The sequence below is a fragment of the Salvelinus namaycush genome, chromosome 22, assembly GCF_016432855.1.
Source record: "Salvelinus namaycush isolate Seneca chromosome 22, SaNama_1.0, whole genome shotgun sequence".
Classification (NCBI taxonomy): Eukaryota; Metazoa; Chordata; class Actinopteri; order Salmoniformes; family Salmonidae; genus Salvelinus; species Salvelinus namaycush.
The window spans coordinates 24,376,776-24,398,524 of record NC_052328.1 but is presented as its reverse complement, the minus strand read 5'-3'; the positions used below and the strand labels follow the sequence as shown (position 1 = coordinate 24,398,524).

The 21,749-nt window shown below is 43.3% G+C and overlaps 1 protein-coding gene and 1 pseudogene across 1 annotated transcript in view; both read right to left on the bottom strand.

Annotated features, from left to right (window-relative positions):
• LOC120017802 (formin-2-like) overlaps positions 1 to 14,033 on the bottom strand; it is a 50,347-nt gene extending 36,314 nt beyond the window's left edge. The window contains exons 1-5 of the mRNA XM_038960773.1: positions 12,389 to 14,033; positions 9,461 to 9,633; positions 6,112 to 6,228; positions 3,673 to 4,547; positions 2,360 to 2,504 (exon numbers count right to left, since the gene is read on the bottom strand). Of these exons, the coding sequence (XP_038816701.1) occupies positions 2,360 to 2,504; positions 3,673 to 4,547; positions 6,112 to 6,228; positions 9,461 to 9,633; positions 12,389 to 13,937 (2,859 nt within the window). The 5' untranslated portion in view covers positions 13,938 to 14,033. The remainder of the gene's footprint in view (positions 1 to 2,359; positions 2,505 to 3,672; positions 4,548 to 6,111; positions 6,229 to 9,460; positions 9,634 to 12,388) is intronic.
• A 3,291-nt stretch (positions 14,034 to 17,324) lies between these two features.
• On the bottom strand, positions 17,325 to 20,850 carry LOC120017801 (annotated as a pseudogene).
• Between the last annotated feature and the right edge of the window lie 899 nt (positions 20,851 to 21,749).

The window sequence follows — 21,749 nt, the reverse complement described above, 5'->3', positions numbered from 1 at the left end:
TTCTCTTATTTCCTGTTTGTTTCACAATAAAACATATTTTGCATCTTCAAAGTGGTAGGCATGTTGTGTAAATCAAATGATACAAACCCCCCAAAAATCTATTTTAATTCCAGGTTGTAAGGCAACAAAATAGGAAATATGCCAAGGGGGGTGAATACTTTCGCAAGCCACTGTATATGGATAAACCAACAGCCAACAGCCTTGGTGAAACCATGGACAGCATCATGTACGGTTCACAGTAGAGTAGACCAGTGGAGGCTGCTGAAGGGAGGACGGCTCATAATAATGGCCAGAACGGAGAAAATGGAATGGCATCAAATCATGTGTTTGATGTATTTGATACCATTCCACTGATTCTGCTCCAGCCATTACCACAAGCCTGTCCTTCCCAATTAAGGTGCCACTAACCTCCTGTGGAGTAGCCACTCCAGTTGACCACAGTCAGACTGAGAAAGCAGAGTGGCTGCTGGGTAATAAAGTGGTGTGGGGAGGGTAGCTAGTAAACCCCAGACTCAAACAGACCAATTTCATGTGCTCCAGATCAAACAAACCACAACAACATAGAACATGGACACAGTTACATCACTGCCCTCCTGCCTCCAACACACTGTAGACGTCATAGAATGTCATTTTCAATGATAAAAAAGCGTTTCAAGAGTAATATATCAGTTGGCCAAGCTCCTATTGCAGGTGCATAATGGTGGTATTACACTGCAGTATAATATTGTCTGATGTGTTCATAGTGAAGATCATTCTACCACATTGGATATCCTTTTGACAGGATCTACAGAATAACTATTCTCCTGCAGTATATCATAACTAGTTCATCATAAACTGTTTATTAATGTACAGTTCATTATCCATTCAAAAACTTTTTCCTGATGGGAATATGGTTTCAATGAAAATATTACATACAAACCATGTGCAGAAATTGAATCCTAGGTTTTAAAAGATCTTTAATTCCCGTCAATCACCGTTTGATGTTTTATTTGTGTCTCCTCCCTGTCATGAGTCAATCATTCCAGTAATACTGTGTTTTCAATGTTGGCCTACACATATTTCTACGAAACCCACAAAGCCCTGCATCACATGCCAGAAATAAACCCTGAGGGAAAATTTGTTCTTCATTAGACCATAAAAGAGAATAAATTATCACAAAACAACATTTGTTGATGTGGAAAAAGTACTCAGAGGCAGAAGAGAAACGGAGACGTCTGTTAATGTAACTAAAACTAAAGGCCTGAGTACAGTATTCTTTCTCTACAGTTTCACATTTAACATTGAACATAACAAAGTGGGCTAGTATAGTGTGAAGTCGCCAGTCCACTCTGATATGAAGACACATATCCAGTCACACCAAAGACAGAAGGTGTGAGAGGGAAGAAAGATGATAACAAGGTATATCCAAATATCTAACACTTTCAACATAATGCATAAAAAATGCTTTGCAAACGCTATTCCATTATTACTTTAAAAAAGGTAAATTTCATATCCAAGTGATGAATGAATGTATGGTCGGTTGGTTGATTGAATCCAGACATAATGAGGTCTGACTGAGAGTGAGTATAAAAAGTGACTCAGCCTAGCTTTCTGCTCTTCATCAATCATCAAGTCTGTCTGTACTGAATACACAGAGGAAGTCCCTCTCACACAAGAGAGAAGAGCACACGAAGTCTCTGTCCCAATACTCTACTAAACCCTATTTTTTATCCTAATTTCCCCTGTGAACACTTAGAGCGGAAGTGCTTGGCTAGCTAGTTCTCCACCATGGTACTTACATCTATCAAATGCTGTTAGATCAGTGGCTGTGACAGAAAAGTACAGCAAAAAGTTTGAAAGGGAAGCTATGCTAGACTATTGGATCTGAGCCACAGAGCAGCGGTCTCAGGGGAGGAATCACAGGACAGACGAGGCTGCCACAGTGTCTCCCAGTCATCAGTGTGGGTTTGCTAACCACACGCCACACACTGGCTCCGAGATTCGCTGGGCCTGGGATCCAGGGGCAGCCAGACCTCACACCACATAATCAGTCTCTGGCTACATCACTTCCTCATGTCATTTACAGGCAGGGGATTAATGTGACGGAGAGAAGTGCAGGAAGAGACAGAAATGGAACCAAAGAGAGTCAAGGGCAGGAAGAGACAGCGACGGGACCAAAGAGGGTCAAGGGGAGGAAGAGACAGGGATGGGACCAAAGAGCGTCAAGGGGAGGAAGAGACAGGGACGGGACCAAAGAGCGTCAAGGGGAGGAAGAGACAGGGATGGGACCAAAGAGCGTCAAGGGGAGGAAGAGACAGGGATGGCACCAAAGAGAGTCAAGGGCAGACAGGCAGACACACGCTCATACAATGTACAGTACCTGTTTGGCCTTGGACTTGGTGATGGTGTCTGATATTGGCTTTTTTTTCTCCTTCACAGCACTTTTGGAAAACAACTTGACAAACTCATCAAAATCCACTGACGGTTCCTCGATCTTCTCCCAAACCAGAGAACCACTCGCATCCCTCAGGTAGAAGAGAGAAAGATCTGCATTACATCGCTTTCATTTAATCTTTATCCTGGTGATGTATACATCAAACTTACAACTGAAAATGTATGGCATGTTATGCTTTACCGAGCCCCAGAATGCAGGGAGACCAGCACTATAGCACCTCTTCAGACAACAACTGTACAGTACATTACATTTCCAATAACTATAAATAAAAACACCACTATGTATCATGCCCACTGATTATCATAAGATGGACTTATTTACACTTCACAGTACAATTAGAAGGCTATTATAAGACAAATTTATGTGTGTGGAGTCGGACCAAGTGCATCAGTACCAAACCGCCAGTGTTAGGGAGTAGTGAACATACATGTCATTTAACTAGAAATGTATCTTCATTTTGCAGTAGCTTGGTGGTAGTTGAACTATATTCAAATCTAGGTAGTGTTTTCAGTAGTTAATAACGTTTTGGCCATGTAGGGGTGTAGTTAACTACTGAAACTACACACTACTTTTATTGCAAAATTAAAATAAAATATTTGTGAAGTAGGGAAGAATTTCCTTTGTTTTTCGGTATCAGACCTGCGTAAATCATAGTTGAAACATAGTTTTTGTGTTTAATAGGCTAAATGACACATTCTGTTAACACCTGACCCCAGAGTGATCTGTTCTTGCAATTTGTAGTTTATGACATTTCAGATTTAGATTTGATAATTTTTCCCGAAGTAGCTTGGATTTAATGAACTTTTTTTTCAAATTAGCTTTAGTTCAGTAAACTGTATTTTTCTTAAGGTAGCTTTAGTGTAGCTTAACTTCTTCCAGTGTTGGTAGTTTGGGAAACTATGATTTCAGAGAAGCTTCCCCAACACTGCAAAGCACATCTCAACATCTGTTTCAACTCAAACAACATCTCACCAGACTCTTTCCCCACATCTTTCTCAGATTTTAGACTGGGTTACCATCTGTGTAGCATTGGTTTACAAGGCTGATCTTTATCTTCAGTAGAAAACCCATTCTATAGACTCCATGAATGTCAATGATCTATCTCTATCTTTTGCATACGTTCTCATTCATGCGTTATGTTTATGGATATCTCATATACTGTAGTTAAACAGGAAGCTTTGGATAAACATACTGTATATGTATGAACAGTCATTGGACTAAAGTGGACTAGTAATTACTTTTTAGCATGCAGCTGGATCCTGGTCCAGTAGAGAGGCTTCATGGGCTTGGGGGGCTCAATGGGTGCCTTCTGAGGGCCAGCCTCCTGGGCCATGGTGGCCATGAATCCACCAGGAGGGGGAGGAGGGCCAAAGCCTGGGGGAGGTGGAGGTCCACCGCCGGGGGGTGGGGGCGGAGGAGGGGGGCCAATACCTGGTGGTGGGGGTGGAGGTGGAGGTCCAAAGCCTGGCAGGGGAGGGGGTGGAGGTGGAGGTCCAAAGCCTGGCAGGGGAGGGGGTGGAGGTGGAGGTCCAAAGCCTGGCAGGGGAGGGGGTGGAGGTGGGGGACAGGATCCGCCCATACCTGGTAAAGGAGGAGGAGGGGGTGGAGGAGGAGGACCAGCCACACCAGGGAGAAGGGGTGGGGGTGGAGGTGGTGGGGGCCCTCCAGAGAGCTGAGGTAGAGGAGGAGGGGGAGGAGGAGGAGGGGGTATACCTGGGGTGGGAGGAGGTGGGGGCTGGGTACCACTCTGCTGCTGCTGTTGGCAGGTACAGACAAACTCAGGTTTGGGGAGGGAGGAGGAGGAGATCGCTGGGACAGAGGCTGAGGAGGGGATTGACCCTCCCCTGAAAGGCACTTCAAATCTAAAGGCCTCCTCCAAAGGGGATGTCTGTACGGAAACCTCGATCCTCTTCTTTCCTGTGAGGCTGATACCCCCCAAGGCCACAGTATTGTCCCCATCCCCATTCTTCTTAGAGTCGATCTCCATCTCCAGAGATGCATGCTGGATTTCCAGTGCTGCAATCTTTATCCTCAAGTCATTAATGGTCTGCTCCAGCCCTGTAATATCACTGCCATTGTCCTCTTGTGACAGATTCCCGGACTTTGACGAAATCTGTCACGAAAAAAGGATTTCAGACCACTTTTCAAGCAGAAGCAATAAAATACAGAACGTTGTACATTTTAATATTACATAAAGGGATGTTTGAAGCCCTTTTTGATGGATGTAAACAGTCAAGCCATTAACACTTTTCAAGGAATGTGCTTTTTAAGTTTACTATTTATTATACCTTTATTTTATCAGGGAGTCATACTGAGACCATTACCCACATCCAAATTCAAATACAACATGCAAGCAGAAAGAAAAAAAATGTCATAGAAAACTAACACATTCATCAACTATCTGATTTGCCATAGAGGTACCAGAACATCACATTTTAGAACATTTTGAAGACTGTTGCACAAATAAAGTGCAACAAAACTAAAAGCTGATTTACCTAACGCAGTAGAGACCAAAGGAATTTCCAGAGTTAGCCGTCCCTGAGACCACGTGTGGTAAAGTTCAGTAATGATGTTACGGATAGTGGGACTTTTTGTAAAAGTGCTTAATAAATGAAAATATAGCAATGTATCAACCTACAGTATGCGACATCAAAGAGGACCAACCAACTCTCTGGTAGGTAATGCAGTGATGAGTACTAAAACTGTCGCCCTTAATAAAGCACAGTGCGCTATGATAAACTGCATCTAACTGCTTTAATAAAGTGGCAACTGCGCTCATATAGATGATGTCATCATAGTCTAGGACCGATAGGAACGTCGACTGAATAATCTGCTTTCTACTATTTAGTGAGATGCAGGACCTATTTCTATAGAAGAAGACCATTTGACCAAAAAATACATGCTTACAAAAAAGCAATATTTTGAACAATTCCTCAGACTTCAAACCTAGTAGATGCCACAACCTGAGTGAATAAGGGTAAACAAACACTGTTTGGTTTCAGGGCTATAGGTCAGGGTAAAGTGAGGGTCAGGGTCATGGTCAGGGTCAGGTCAGGGAAGACCACATGTCTAGACTCCAGGCTTCCAGCACCTGGGTAGTTAGAACATTGATGGGGAGACTTCAAAGACTTGACCCACGAGATGATCAAAGTCTCCATGATCTTCAAAGAGGCCATGCGTAGAGTGCAGAGCACAGAGTTAGATGCACATCACAACACCCATGTCTATGCATACTACAGTTCGTGTTGACTTTACAGTCCGAGTCTTTCTGAGTGACGTCCAGGAGACCATTACAAGGTTAGGAGCTTGACAGGATATGAAGTTAACCTGCTTCTGACAATGACCTATGAAAGTTATCGTAGGACTTCAAGCCAAGCCTGACCTCTGTTGGAAGAACAGGAGTAATATCCTCATGCGCTGTCATTATACAAAATATACAAAATATAACCACAAGAGGACAGTATTGTAACAAAACATGTCTGGGCATTCATTCACTTCCAGTTGTAATAGCAAACAGAAGAGTACAAAGATCTGTTGTCCTCCTGAGGCACACGGTAATTTTCCATTCGGTTGAAGTTGACGCAACATTTTCAATGTCACACTACTTGAATAAATGTTCTCCTCTGGAGCTCATCTGCTTGGTGTGGTACACTACATAAAACACACTGAAAACATACCTGAGCTGGTTGTGGAGGGGGCCACAGTGCCTGGATGCGGCCTGGGGTACGACCTTCATGGGGTTCCCAGAGGTGGGAGGGCAGGCCGAAGGTGGCCCACGTATACAGCTGGTCCTCCTGGGGGAGGGAAAACAAACAATGATCATGTTAGTATGTATTTTTACAGAATTTTATTCACATGATATATTACCACCATATAATAACCAGGCGAATATAACTGGGACATTAGACCTACATCATTTTCAGTTTATTTTTTATTTTTTGCACTGTCCTGTTTTGGCATTTACTTACACACACAAATAAAGGCAAAAACAGGGCAGTGCAAAAAAAAGGCAGACAGCTATTTAACGTACAGACAGAGAAAAAGGAACTCCCTTCATATTTAATCACATTTTACTCCAAGGAATAAATCAATAAAGCAACCTATGTAAAGCCCTCTGTTGATTCAGAGGACATCAACCAACAACGGCTAAACCACCGAGAGGGCTTTCACTGTACTAATCCAACCAATAAAAACATCCACTTTTCCTAAGTGAGCTAAGGTACAGTGTTTGCTTAGCACAAGACTCCCTACTGTACAGTGGAACATGTAGAACATTGCGAGAAGCTAAAAGAAAGCCAATCTCATTAATCTGAGATATGAAAACTCAGCTTGTTACTGTGTATATTCCATTAGTTCAGCTTAATGCATGAGAGCTTATTACTTATCAACTGAGCACATTTTTTTCCTGGGAAATGGCTGTGAATGATTCCATTGCAGCAAGCAGTTTCAGCACGGCATGGCACGGTAATATGATATTAAATACATGCAATTGGGCAATTCTAAGGGCCCAATTTAGTCTGAATCTAAATATATTGTAAATCAATCGGATAATTTACAGACCTCTACATAATAGCTATCCATTTATGTAAGAATATCAAGCCATTCCAACACTGTGCATGTCAAGTGTGTGTGTTTGTGTGTACTGTATGCGTGTGTATGAGTGGGTGTCTACACTTTACATAGCACATATTCATTCTGTTCCAGTCTGTGAGCTCGCCTGAGGCGTTGTTTTCTCTGTGAAGTCAATGCCAGAACAAAACCTTAACCAGAACTCCAGTTTGAACTGGAGACAGAATCACAACTACAGTACAGACAGAGACAAAAACATGGTCAGAACCTGTCATAGCACCCTACTCTATCACATCAACAATATTCTCCCCATAGAGACAATGCTGATTCATTATAGTGGCACTATAGCGAGTGATTAGATCTCAGGGAGTCAAAAAAGAGGACAGAGAAAGAGAGGGAGGGAGGAAGGAAGAGAGAGAGACAGGAATGAGAGAGAGAGTGAAGATGAAAGAGAGAAAGAGAGAGAGAGGAAGTAGAGAGAGAGAGAAAGAGAGAAAGAGAGATAGGAAGTAGAGAGATAGAGAAAGAGAGAAAGAGAGAGAGAGATAGGAATGAGAGCGAAGATGAAAAGAGAGAAAGAGTGAAAGAGAGAGATAGGAATGAGAGTGGATATGAGAGAGAGAGAGAGAGGAAGTAGAGAGAGAGAGAAAGAGAGAGATAGGAAGTAGAGAGAGAGAGATAGGAATGAGAGTGAAGATGAAAGAGAGAAAGAGAGAGAGAGGAAGTAGAGAGAGAGAGAAAGAGAGAAAGAGAGAAAGAGAGATAGGAATGAGAATGAAGATGAAAGAGAGAGACAGAGAGAGAGAGAGCGATAGGAATGAGAGTGAAGATGAAAGAGTGAAAGAGAGAGATAGGAATGAGAGTGAAGATGAAATAGAGAGACAGAGTGAGAGAGAGAGATAGGAATAAGAGTGAAAATGAAAGAGAGAGAGAGAGAGAGAGATAGGAATGAGAGTGAAGATGAGAGAGAGAGAGAGAGAGAGAGAGAGAGAGAGAGAGAGAGAGAGAGAGAGAGAGAGAGAGAGAGAGAGAGAGAGAGAGAGAGAGAGAGAGAGAGAGAGAGATAGATAGATAGATAGATAGATAGATAGATAGATAGATAGATAGATAGATAGATAGATAGATAGATAGATAGATAGATAGATAGATAGATAGATAGATAGATAGATAGATAGATAGATAGGAATGAGAATGAAGATGAAAGAGTAGCATTACGAAAATGGAAGAGAGGAAAATAAAACAGGGCAAGAGATTGAGTGAGTGAGAGAAAGAAGGGTGAGGGAGGACAGCAGGTGAGGGAGGACAGCGGGTGAGGGAGGAGAGCAGGTGAGGGAGGAGAGCAGCGTTGTCAATCGACACGGTTAGAAGTTGACTCTGGTCAAGCTGAATAATGCAGGGTTGCGGGTCCAACCCCAGGTAGAGACAGTGAAAGGAGATGACATGCGCGAACCCACCCAGCCACAGTGAGGCTTTTCAAGAGCAGCCTGAGCCCTGGGCACGTGGGGCTCTTATGCAATGCAGTCAGCAGATGGTCTACGCAAGCAGATGTGTGTGTCACAGAGTGACTGTTTGTAAGGCATGCGTGTGTGTGTGTGTGTGTGTGTGCATACTGTATTTCTATGTGATTTTGTGTGCATGTTATGACTGAGTGTTTGTGACTGAGTGTTTGTGTGTGTGAGTGTATCTAAGGGGGGAGGTGCACAGTGTAGCCAGAGACAAACGCTCATCTGTTCAGACACAAATCTGCTTTGGTGGCTGAGCAAAAGAAAAGCAGCTCTGATCACATGGCACATCCAGAAAGGAAACATGACAACCCATTGCCTCACGACACAATGTTCAGTCCCTATGGAGATACAGCAACAGGAAGCCCCCCCCCCCCCCCCCCCCCCCCACAAACACACACACACACACACACACACACACACACACACATACACACGATTGCATGTACACACGCAATATTATTATTTTCTAGTTATGAAAAATGACTAAGCCGTGAAATCTATATTTAAATCCTCAGACTAAGAACCTTACAGCCGAGTGGATTCAGCTGCAAGGGGCATGTGATAAAAATGGCACTGACAGCGCGCTCAACGAACTTTGGAAAATTATAACCACACAAACATGAGATTACGTCCGAGTGAAGCGTTACTGGGAAGAGGATTTAAACATTTATGAAATCAGTTTCGTATGGTTAGGCTGACCGTGAGAACTGTTGTCAACATGAGGAAACGCTCAAATATAAAAACATCCAGATATGGAGATGGAGTATCAGGAGGGAGATGGTGGATATTTGATACAAATCCAGAATACATTTGTTTGAATACATTTGTTCATAATAAACTATCATCCAGTGCGTGATACTAGCCAGTTCAGACGATCAGCCTTTGATCAGTGGGATATTTGTTGAAACGGCAGCAGTGAAACAATGTAAGTAAGTAAAGGGTTGGTTCTCACATTAAAGGTGACTGTGGCTGGAGTGACAATGTCTTCATGCTGCTCTCTGAAACAGTCACTGAGGGGCTGCAGGAGCCCCAGGCCCAACATACGACAACACAACCTCTCCGCCTCCTCCTCTGTCACTCCCTTCCCCTGCTGCTGCAGACATAGACGCTCCAAAAGGGTGTGTCCTAAGGAAGAGAAAGAGAGAGAGAGAGAGACAGAGAGGAAGAGGGAGAGAGAGCGAGAGAGAGAGAGAGAGACAGCAACAGAGACAGAGAAACAAAGTGACAGAGAGAGAAAGAAAGAAAGAAAGAAAAAAGAAAGAAAGAAAGAAAGAGAGAGACAGAAAGAAAGAAAGAAAGAAAGAAAGAAAGAAAGAAAAAAGAGAGAGAGAGAAAGAAAGAAAGAAAGAAAGAAAGAAAGAAAGAAAGAAAGAAAGAAAGAAAGAAAGAAAGAAAGAAAGAAAGAAAGAAAGAAAGAAAGAAAGAAAGAAAGAAAGAAAGAAAGAGAGAGACATTCATAAAATAGATCTTGGGAAGACACACCGTTATGAAGAAACAGATTCTGCAGAGGATATTGATGAGACAGCAGAGGGATTTTTGGAATTGATTGAGATACACATAGATGTAAAATGAAGAGAGAAACATTTACCGTTCAAAGATCTACAGATAGAGAGTGAGATGGTAGATCACAGATTCAGACAAGATAATTAACACCTACATCTACATGTGCAAGCAGCTTCAATAATTGGCACCTACTTGTGCAAGCAGTTTCGAACTTCTAATCTACATCATTATAGAAAATGTTGGCGCAAAAATGTATATGGCTAGTATTAGCTATCACTAAGTAGCTAACGTATCACTGTATAATGTTTGTTTTTATAAACTGGGTGGTTCGAGCCCTAAATGCATCTTGGGGGCTTGTTGTATATGGCCAACACACCACGGCTATGGGCTGTATCCAGGCATTCTGCGCTGCGTTGTGGCTAAGAATAGCCCTTAACCATGGTATATTGGCCATATATCCCACCCACTTATTTTGCAAACATAATTAGAACAGTAAAAATACATGTTTTGTCATACCCGTGGTATATGGTCTCATATGCCACAGCTTTCAGCCAATCAGCATTCAGGGCTCGAACCACCCAGTTTTAAAAAACAAACATTATACATTGATACGTTAGCTAGATGTAGTACTGCATAACAGTATTGTGTTACTACTATTATTTTATAAATACTGTGTTTTCAACTTCTCTGTGCAACATCTATTGGTCCTGAGGTGGCCAAAAGAGGGCACCTTCTTAGAAATCACATGATGGAAGGTGCTTTCTGCAAATGCCATGGCTTAACCTTCACATTAACAGCTGGCATTTAAACAGTACTCTAGGCTACCATCAAAAGAACAATATTTATCAGAACCATCCTGGTCATTGAGTCATAGGAGGCGGGGAGGAATAATCCTACCACATTGCTCAGCTGTGTATGTTACGAAAGGGATGGTCTAGACAGAGCAAGGGAAGGCCTGGTTTTCTAATCCAGAGATGTCACAAGTCATGGCAATGTGACCAGAGGAGCTTTGGTGGGGAGACGTAGGCCTACTCCTCTACTGATCCATGTTCTACTGGCAGGATATTCAATTAAAACAGTCAAACTAATCATCTATAATGCTATTATATGCGTGTTATGACTTGAATTAGCTAGAACACGTGAGCCAACTGCAAATAACGCCAAAGCTCAATTACTGAAGAAATCTAAATTAACGCTGCACGACGCTGCAAAGTAGGTTTTTTCAACGTTGTGTTTACGATTGTCTCTTGTTTGCGAGGTAGCAAAAGAACATTTAGCGATACAAAACTTCTTCTTGTCCTTGCAATGGATGTTTTTTAGATTATGATCAGGTAAGGATAGTTCAAAGCTATTTTAAGCTTATCTAAGCAGTCTGATTAAAGAACATGAAGAAATCAAAATGATTGTTAAAATGCGACGTTGCTCTCTGTTCAATAGCCAACACTCTTTTAGATACACATACAGTATGATGATGAACAACCTTATCCAAAGAAACTGTATTTTTGTTGCCTTTAAAGTGTGACAAGGATGAACACAAACAACAACAGCACCAGCAAAGAATCTCCTTCCCCTCAGTGTATAGGCTAGTGACCCCTGTCCCTATTGATATTCTCTAAAACAGATCCATGTCACATGACTGAGTGCGCCAATAGCTGAGGCAAACCAGGGCCAGACTGGATAACAAGATAGTCTGGTTGATAAAATGATAAACTGATAATCAAGTTTGACAGCTCAATCCTGGGCAAGACAGCAACATACCACTGTATCAAGGAATGATCTGAATATCTAGCTACAGTTCAGCTGTGCAAATGTGAAGAGGTTCAATCAAATTTGATTTATCACAGACTTTACTGTGAAATGCTTACTTATGAGCCCTTTCCCAACAATGCAGAGATAAAAAGTGTGGGTGTGTGTAGCCCTCTCAGACAGTTGGGCAAAGAACGGCATTGCCATGGGTGAGTGATCAATTTCACAATCAGCACTGCTGCAGGAGCAGAGAGCTGAAACAGCTGAGCCCCAGACCATCAGCCTTCTGTAGTCTACTAATACTGAGGAGGATATCCATGTCAACATATTGTTCGATAAGGTACAGCACAGTATGTTCTTACAGGGGTTGATATTCAAATTCAGTATACGGTATCATTACATTACATAATGTGATGTTTAATAGAAATAAATTTATATCTATTGGTCCTATATTTATAAATACACAATGGTTATTGTAATTTTACATGATGATAATTATCATTACACACTCACATTACACACATTATCATTACACACTCACATAATCCCTGTTTGGCAAAAAGGCTCAAAGCCCCATTTATGCCAATGTTACCCTGTAACTCATTTAGCACCTCTATGCTCAGTCACTTACCAGAGAAGACATCTTGATATGGCCCTGTGGTGGTGTTCTGGACACCTGAGAGGCGTCGTCTGGTGCCAAGAGTCAGAGTAGCCCCTGAGATGCCTCTCTCTGACCCCCCATGCTCCTGGAGGTCAGCGGCATCCTCATGCCTAGCTCTGAGGCCTTCCAGATCCTTGGTCCAGTCTGCAGAATGACTGAGAGGCCCGGCGATACTGCAGGACCTTTGCCTGGTGGTCCTCCACACCTGGGCCTTGTGGCCCCCATACCCTGCCCCAGAGCCTGGCCCCATCCTACGGGGGATAAGGGGGCTCTGGCTGGGGGAGCCTATGGGGGATGTCAACTGCCTGGTGGTGGTCTTCACGTAGGAAGGGTGGATGGGAGGATAGGGCTTGACAGTGGAGGTAGTGGAGGACGTCCTTCTGGAAAGGGCTCTTTTGGAACTGTCAGCCGTCAGCAGAGAGACAGAATAGCTACTCTTCCTCCTGCTCATAGACCAGAAGTCTTTCCCCCTGTCCCCCTCCTCCCTCTCCACAGTCAGGTCCATGTTACTGACACTTCTGGGTGACCCTGAGGTCGTTCCCAACCTGATGCACTTGACCCCCTCGATGGTGCTACCCCCCTCATCAAAGCTCTGGCTCTGAGTCAGCTGGGAGGTCACCACCGGACTCTCCAGGTCGTCCTGGGGCTCCTCGGCGCTCTCATAGGATGTGGTGGTGGCGGTGGTGTCTGGGAAGCTGTAGGTGCTGGTGGTTTTGGGCAGGGGGCTTCCACTGCTCCTCTCGGTGTCGAAGGCAGCCGAGGAGGGGCCACTGTCACTTGGTGAACCTAAATCTGACTCATCCCCAGATGCCACACCTCCCTCTGCCTCTGACTGTCCAAGCTCAGCACTTTGGTCTGGTCCTACAGTATCAGTAACAACAGGTGTCTCATCCACCTGTCCCTTGTCCAGGTCTGGCCCATGAGTGGAGCCTACCTCCTGTGGGTCAGTGGGGTCAGCGGCTAGGGGTTTAACATCACCACCGGAGGTGGGGGAGGTGACCCTCTCAGCCAAAGGGACAGTGACTCTATCCAGGACCCCGTCAGAGGTCCCATGCTGCTCCCTAATAGCCTGCTGGATGTCCGACAGCAGGTCTTCATGATCAGCCGCAGCAGAGTGGAAGCTGTAGAGGTCCCCGTCTGATCCTGAACTAATCCTCTGGCCCTCGTCCTCAGGCCCCGATGTTGTCAAGTGGCCTTGCTCTGGCTCACCATCCGACATCATTCCCAGCTCGTCTGCTGAGAGGCTGCTGTTGACCCCACCAGTCTCCTCCAGCTGGGACCCCTTGCTGTCCAGGATATCCTCCTTGGACAACCCCTTTGCCTTCGACAGACTCTTCCTGAGCCGCATACTGGAAAACACAGAGCTTTTGGATTCCGATTTGGATTTCTTCTTGCCGGCATCTCCCTCTTTGGATTTCTTGCCTTTATTGGAGCACTCCAGTTCCCTGTCCTCGGCTCCCCCATCACAGGGGGCGTCTCCCCCTACCACCTTCCTCTGCTTGGCCTCCTGGTTCCCCATGTTCCTAAACAGGCGGACCCCCTTGGCGATCAGGCCATGCTGCTGGGGCTGTTTCTCATGGGTTGCTGAACTGGTTCTCCGGGAGCTCAGCACTAATCCCTGCCTGCTCGTCGGTGTCAGGAGCAGCTGTGAGGATGCTGCTGCTGAGAGGAGGCTGACAGACTCACTGTCTCCCTCCCCCTCCCTGCTCCTATCTGCTTGCTCTGCTTTGTTGCATAACGGGCTGCTGGATGAGCGACCCAGTCGCGCATGCTCAATGCGAGGCTCCTCCCCGTCCAGAGAAGGCGGAAGCGGCTGGTGAGTATGATGTTGTTGTTGTTGCTGTCTGCGGAGCAGGTTAGTCACACTACTCTTCCTCCTGTCTTTAAACGCTGTGATGAAGAAGCTCTCCTTCAGGAAAGGAACCTGGGTCTCTACAGTCTGAATGGTCTGCATCCTGACTGCAGGAGGGTACAAGCTGGACAGTCTAAATTAACAACAGAGAGAGTGGAAGCATTCATTTATTCAGTTTATATTGAAACATAATTATTTACAGTAAGATCAGAGGCACTTTGTTTTCAATGGAGCCTATAGGGAAGACTGAAAAGAAAATCCAGGCAAAATTCCTATTCAAATCACGTTTTGTCATGTAATATAGTTAGACCTTAATCTATGCTTTCAAAGTGTCTGCTAATGCCATTATCATTAATCCATCATCTGGAGGAAAAATATAATATAATAATAGCTCTCTGGTTTGTGCTACAACAGCATTATAAACATTTCATATCCATTGTGGTGTTTACCCGTTAAAAACCTAGTATTTAACACTGCCTTGTTTTTTCCCATGTTTTATTCTCCTGGGTATTCCCTGTACTGTTACAAATATGTCAGCAGTTGTTTGCGTCATGTCTATAGTCCCAGTGGGAATATGATTCAAGTAATCAGTTCCAATCTCTACAGCCTACATATCTATGAATAGCTGTGTGTTTAGTCTGTGTTTTAGTACACTGAACAAAAATATAAACACAATATGTAAAGTGTTGGTCCCATGTTTCATGAGCTGAAAAGAAAAATCCCAGAAATGTTCCATAGGCACAAAAAGCTTATTTCCTTCAAAGTTTGTAAACAAATTTCCCTGTTAGTGAGTATTTCTCCTTTGCCAAGATAATCCATCTACCTGACAGGTGTGGTATATCAAGAAGTGATTAAACAGCATGATCATTACACAGGTGTACCTTGTGCTGGGGATAAAAGGCCACTCTAAAATGTGCAGTTTTGTCACACAACACAATGCCACAAATGTCTCTCATGTTTTGAGGGCCGTGCAGGAATGTCGTTGACTGCAGGAATGTCTACCAGAGCTGTAGCCAGATAATTGAATGCTAATTTCTCGACCATAAGCTGCCTCCAACGCAGTTTTAGAGAATTTGGCAGAATGTCCAACTGGCCTCACAACTGCAGACCACGTGTAACCACACCAGCCCAAGATCTTCACATCCGGCTTCTTCACCTGTGGGATCGTCTGGGGGGGGGGGGGGGGGTAAAAAATAATAAAGCCTTTTTGTGGGGGGAAACTCATTCTGATTGGCTGGGCCTGGCTCCCCAGCAGGTGGGCCTGGCTGCAAAGTGGCTGCGCTTCTGCCCAGTCATGTGAAATCCATAGATCAGGGCCTAATGAATTCATTTCAATTGACAGCTTTTCTTATATGAACTATAATTCAGTATAATCTTTGAAATTGTTGCATGTTGCATTTATACCCTGAACTAACACATCTTCCACAGTGACATCTCCAGTACTGTACAGTAGGTCTATGTAGCTAAATATTTATTCCAGGGTATTCTGTTGATTCTTATCATTTAGACACTGTAATCAATACATCTAATTCAAACAGTGATTACTAGTTGAACATTGGGTGTGGCTCATTGGTAGATCATTTCTGGAGAATGCTTGGCAAGAAAATGGCCACCACGGTACATCTATCAATGATCAGCATTTGACCTCAGATGTTCAATGCGTATATGTTTACCTGAGAATAATACTTCTCAACTTTAATTATTTAAAAAAATGTATGCAACTTCACTACTTTAAGATTCACATTCTTGATTATTAATATTAATTATTCTCTGCATAGTAATAGAACAGAACGACTAGATTAGGCCTACCGTACACTGTGATACAGTACAGTCCAACCAATGAAATACTTGCCCAGTAAACTGTTTAAGCAATTTATCACCAACAACTGTCTGCACAAAGACGGAAGGCTACTGTTTATCTTCCAACATAGAACAAAATACATTATCACATTGGGCCAAAAGGAAAATCTGCGGAAAGGAAAAAACAGTTTACATGAATAAGATACAAGTTATACATACCTTCAGTTCAATATATATAATAGCAGTCACTCTACACCCACAGGAGAGAAGAGAAAGTCCTTTCCTGAGCGTTTTTTCTCCAGTATTGAGTGGAACACAATCAAGTGTTTGTAATCTCCACTGGGCTGCTCCTCTTCCTCGGTCACATGAAGAAGTGGTACTTATCATCACATGTCCTGATCCTGGTCATACTCACCCTCGCTCTGCTCCTCCTTCACAACACACAACAACATCCTGCTGTTACTAGGAACACAGCCTGCTGACAGGCAAACTATTTCATTATGATATGATTAGCACTAATGCTAATGCCTAACACATTTTCCAATACAAACCATGTGGTCGTACTACAGATATGCACTGTATGTATACATATAATTGTACTATAAAGGGCCCCCCCTTTAAAAATGAAATGCAGCGGACATACAGTCAGTCAGCCGGTATCATATGTTGGTATAGTTTAGATGACTCTGTATCCAATATCTCTTGAGGTTTTAATTGGGGTGAAACGTGTAATATACATGTACTTATGTGTCATATAATTGCAAGGTGAGGTCAGAAAGCTGGAGCCTTTTAATCTGTACATTGCAAGTATTTCAGAGTGTTTTCTCTCTGGAACGTAATAAATAAAAACTTTTAACTTGTACAGAGAATATGTTCTTTAACATAATATAGATAATAATAACATATGCCATTTAGCAGCTGCTTTTATCCAAAGCGACTTACAGTCATGCATTTCATGTATGGGTCGTCCTGGGAATCGAAACCACTCTTCTGGCATTACAAGCAGCATGCTCTACTAACTAAGCTACAGAGGACCACTTTCATGAGTGATGAGATCTCTTGTTTATAATTATACAATTACTAATTGATGGATAATTTGCAATCTTCATTGTTCAGGTCATTTTGGATGTTTTGCTCAACCCTATATAGTTCAACTCCAGTATACTCAGTTAGTTGAGAGGTGTGATTTAGTTTCAAGCTCTGGGTATTGTACTGTGTCATGGTGTAATAAATCCACAGAGTCACCAAGGAGACTAGTGTGGCCACACATGTTTAATGTTGGCTCTGAATATCCCCATGAAAAAAACATCTTCTTTTTATTAAACAAACAAAATGAGATTGTCTTGTTTATTCAGCTCCAGCTGCTATAGCCTGTGACAAGAGAAAATAAGGGATCAACATCATCCTTTTCATCCATCATCCACACATGAACACTTGAAAGAATACAATGGATGTGATAAGGTACTCCTTTGTAAGCCTCTGTGCTCAGCTTTGCTTTAGATTTTGTTTATAAATTTAGTAGGAGTTGTCTTATATTCTTTAACATTAGAAACTGCATCAATATTCTCTAAGTATAGGTTTCTCAGAGACCTCTAAGTCATTATGCTCCAATAAAGTTATTAGGTCAATATCGACCTGTATACACTGAACCATCAAGTGGTGAGGATGATGAGATATTTGGACATGTGTGTTGGGTCTGCGTCTGAAATAGCACCGCATGCTTTATGGGTCCTGGTCAAAGGGAGTGCACTATACAGGGTATAGGGTGCCATTTCCGATGCAGCCTAGGTGTAACAGCAGATCTGTAATTTGTTTGTGTCCGGCATAGCGGCCCTTGGCCATGAGCTTGTTGACCTGGGTCTCATTAATGTCACAACGCTCCTCTGCCTCATCCAGCTTATGCTGCACCTTCCTGAACTTAGACATGTGGGAGTTGGATGGTTCCTCCTTGGAGGGGGAGAAAGTGAGAGGGAGAGAGGAAGAGGATACAAGAAGAGGTAAGGAGGGAGAAAACCAGATAATAACAATGTAATGATTCTCCTTATACAGTGATTATTTGACTGCAAGTCTACTGTGACTCACTGCTTCCTCAGCCTGCCTACTGTAGGTCTTAACTTTCAACTGCAGCTTGTCCACCAGGTCCTGCAGTCTGCTGACGATTTTCTTATCTTTCTCAGTCTGCGTGAGAGAATAGTCAAAGCCCACAAGTCATGTGTGTGTGTGTGTTTGTGTGAGTGTGTATGTGAGTGAGAGTGTGTGCAGGTGTTTCTCTTACCTTGTAGGTGAGCTCCTTGACTCTGCGCTCATACTTGCGGACGCTCTTGACAGCATCCACACCTCCTCTCTGCTCGGTCTCCACCTCAGTCTCAAGCTCACCCACCTGTAGCACAGGGGACATGGACACAATGTTTGAGAAGATGTAATCTATACTCAATCAAATTATATGTACTGGCTTTTATACTTGGCATCATAACCATCATAATCACCAATATATTATTTGGTATCTGTACCGGCCAGAGAAATGCTATATTCTTCGATATAATGTGCTACAATTGAACATAAAACTCTGAATGCCAGAATCACTGCTAAATCCCCCTGCTCTCCAGTTTCTGGGGCTGCTTCTTGCTACCCTTCCCGGCCAGGTTCTCAGCCTTATCCAGACAGTGCTGCAGGTCCTTGACTGTGACCTCCAGGTTCTTCATTCTCTCCAGGTGAGAGCTGATGTCATGCTCCTTCTTAAGCTCCTCAGCCATCATAGCCGCCTGGAACAATAGATAGCATGCAGGTCAGAATAAAAAATATGAATTTCTAATGCAAATTGGACAATCAGATTGTATTGTGTATCATCATACATACATTCTCTAGAAGGGAGTCCTCTCAGATGTTTGCCTGGGGTTGTAGACTACCATACAAGCCACGTTATGAGGATTCACATCAGTGATATGCTTCTTGATCTTCTCCTCTGCGTTTCTGGCCTCCTGGATGATGTCGTCCACCTCTCCTTGCACTGTCACCAGGTCAGTCTCCAATTTCTTCTTGGTGTTCAGAAGTCTGGTGTACTGGAGGAGGAATACTTTATTAATGATGAGTTGAACCTCAAGAGAATCTCAAGAGAACATAATGTACAAGTCACATGATGGGAACTGGAAATGGCTTTTGACTCTTGTTAGCTGGGAGTGCAGAGGTCCCACACGCTTGTTGGCGTCTACCAGCTTGTGCTCGCCCACTTTGCGGCCTCTCTCTGTCTGCTCCAGAACAACTGTTAGCTCCTCAATGTCAGCCACCATCAGAGAGTTCCTGCGGTCAACCATGGCGGCCTGCTCCTTCATGTCTTCAGCGGCATGCTGGGACAACGACATATATTCATGCATTCTAGAAAACTCACAGAACTCAAGGAAGACCCTCGAGCAACTGGCCAAACCATAATTTGTGGACTTACACTGTATGCTACTCGCAGAATAAAATTATTTAAGTCAAGAAAGTCATTATTTGCTACTGATCAAGACAATTCCCTCACTATTTTTTTTTTTTTTTTAACCTGATGTCATGGCTTTTGTACCTTGAGCTGTCAATAGATGTTCTTTAGCTGTTTCTGGGCCTTGGTGGTCTTCCTGTTGGAGTGGCTCAGCTGGATATCTATCTTGTTCAGGTCTCCCTCCATCTTCTTCTTCACTCTCATGGCGTCATTTCTGCTGTGGACCTCAGAGCCCAGAGTGCTCTGCATGGACTCTGCCAACCTCTGGCTATTTCGCTTTATCTGCTCCATCTCCTCGTCCTTCTCCGCCAGCTTCCTGTGCACCTCTCTTTTGATGTGGTTCAGCTCCAGCTGCAGGATATTGGACTCCTCATACACTAGTTTACCCTGAATGGACAAAGCAAAGTAGTCGTTTAAATGTGTTCATACAGCATTTTCAACCTGTAACAGTTTAATGTTTTATACTTATGGAACAGCAGTGTGCTCTACCTCAGCCTCTTCCAGAGCGGTCTGGATCTCAGACTTCTCAGTCTCCACAGTCTTCTTGGGCTTCTCCTCTGCGTTCCTGGCCTCCTCGATGATGCCGTCCACCTCTCCCTGCACTGCCACCAGGTCAGTCTGGAGTCCTGAAGGACTTATGGAACAGCAGTGGGCTCTACCTCAGCCTCCTCCAGAGCGGTCTGGATCTCACTTCTCTGTCTACACAGTCTTCTTTGCTTTCTCCGGCTCATGGATGCTCTTGCCAGTCTCTCCGATCTGTTCAGTCAAGTCAGCGATCTCCTCTGCACACACAAACACAACATTGGTTTATAATAAGGAGATTTTCAGGGGACATACATGGTTGATACACAGTATTGTTGTAGTTTGCTCATGTTGCAGATTGTTTTTGTTCTCCCTTTTCAGGGTCTCCAGCTGATCCTCCTCATAGGAGTTCTTCATCTTGAAGAGCTCAGTGTTGAGAGAGCAATAATCCTTCTGAGCTCATTCCAGCTCAGCTTGGCACTCCTCAAACTTTTGCTTTCACTCTGCCAGGATCTTATCAAAGTTCCTCTGCTTCTTGTCGAGGTTGGCGGCCTAGGCGTTGGCCGTCTGCACATCAATCATGAGGTTCTCCACCTCTCCCTGCAGCCTCTGCTTGGTCTTCCCCAGAGAGGCCCACTTTGAGTTCACTGCCTCAACGGTCTCCTCAGCCTCCTGCAGACGATTATGGTGGTTGAGTGCGCCGCGGAGGAAGCGTTCACGAAAGATTTGCGCTACGGAGGAGCATGCATGGTTCCCATGAAGACCAATGAAGAATTTCAACATAACAAAATGCAATGCAAGGATGTTCAGAAGAAAATCACATTATGCATACTTATTAAACTACATCTAAGTGTTTGTTGAGTGTTAGGCCTACGGAAAGTGTTACATTTTGACAACGTGGAAAGTGTTCCTGTCTGAAAGTGAATATGTTAGGTAGCTGCTTCTCCCACTAACTTGTGCTGATGCATATTGTTACTGGAGATACTATTGATGACAATCTACAGTGTATCAACTGGTATGCTCCTACTAATCTGCTAAGACATTATCATCTGTTCAAAGTGGTCCTTATACTGTAAATTGTACAGTAGGCCTACGGTACTGCACTGCATCGGCGTCTTCTTCATCATTGTGTGATTGCAAATATCACTTAGACACTGGAGGAATACAATGACTTCATAAACATTTAAATTAAAATGTTTTTGAGCTGTAAATATGATACAGACCATATCTGTCAATAAAAATATTTTTTGTTTATTCACTTAAAACATGGGTACGATTAGCATACTTGAAATGTAACAAAAAACAATAAAAGTTATAGTTTGCTATTAATTTGATCTTACTTCAGGTACTGTAGTTCACATCCCAAACAAACACCTCACTTTATCAGGAGTATAGTAACACTGTATCACATGGCATTGAAAGTAGAAGAGAAATTCGTTGGCAGTTCAGACACTGAACCATTTCTCTCATTTTTCATCTTTATCTGGCTTACATACCCCACTGGGTAACACTTTATAATAATGTTCCTGTCTGAACATTATTATAAAGTGTTACCCCACACGGTAGCATTCTGCCATTCTTCTCAATATCACATAGTCATCACTCAACATGCCTGTGGTACATGTATGTTATTTGCTTTTACTATCCATTTACAAACCTAAGTGTAATACATACACTTAAAC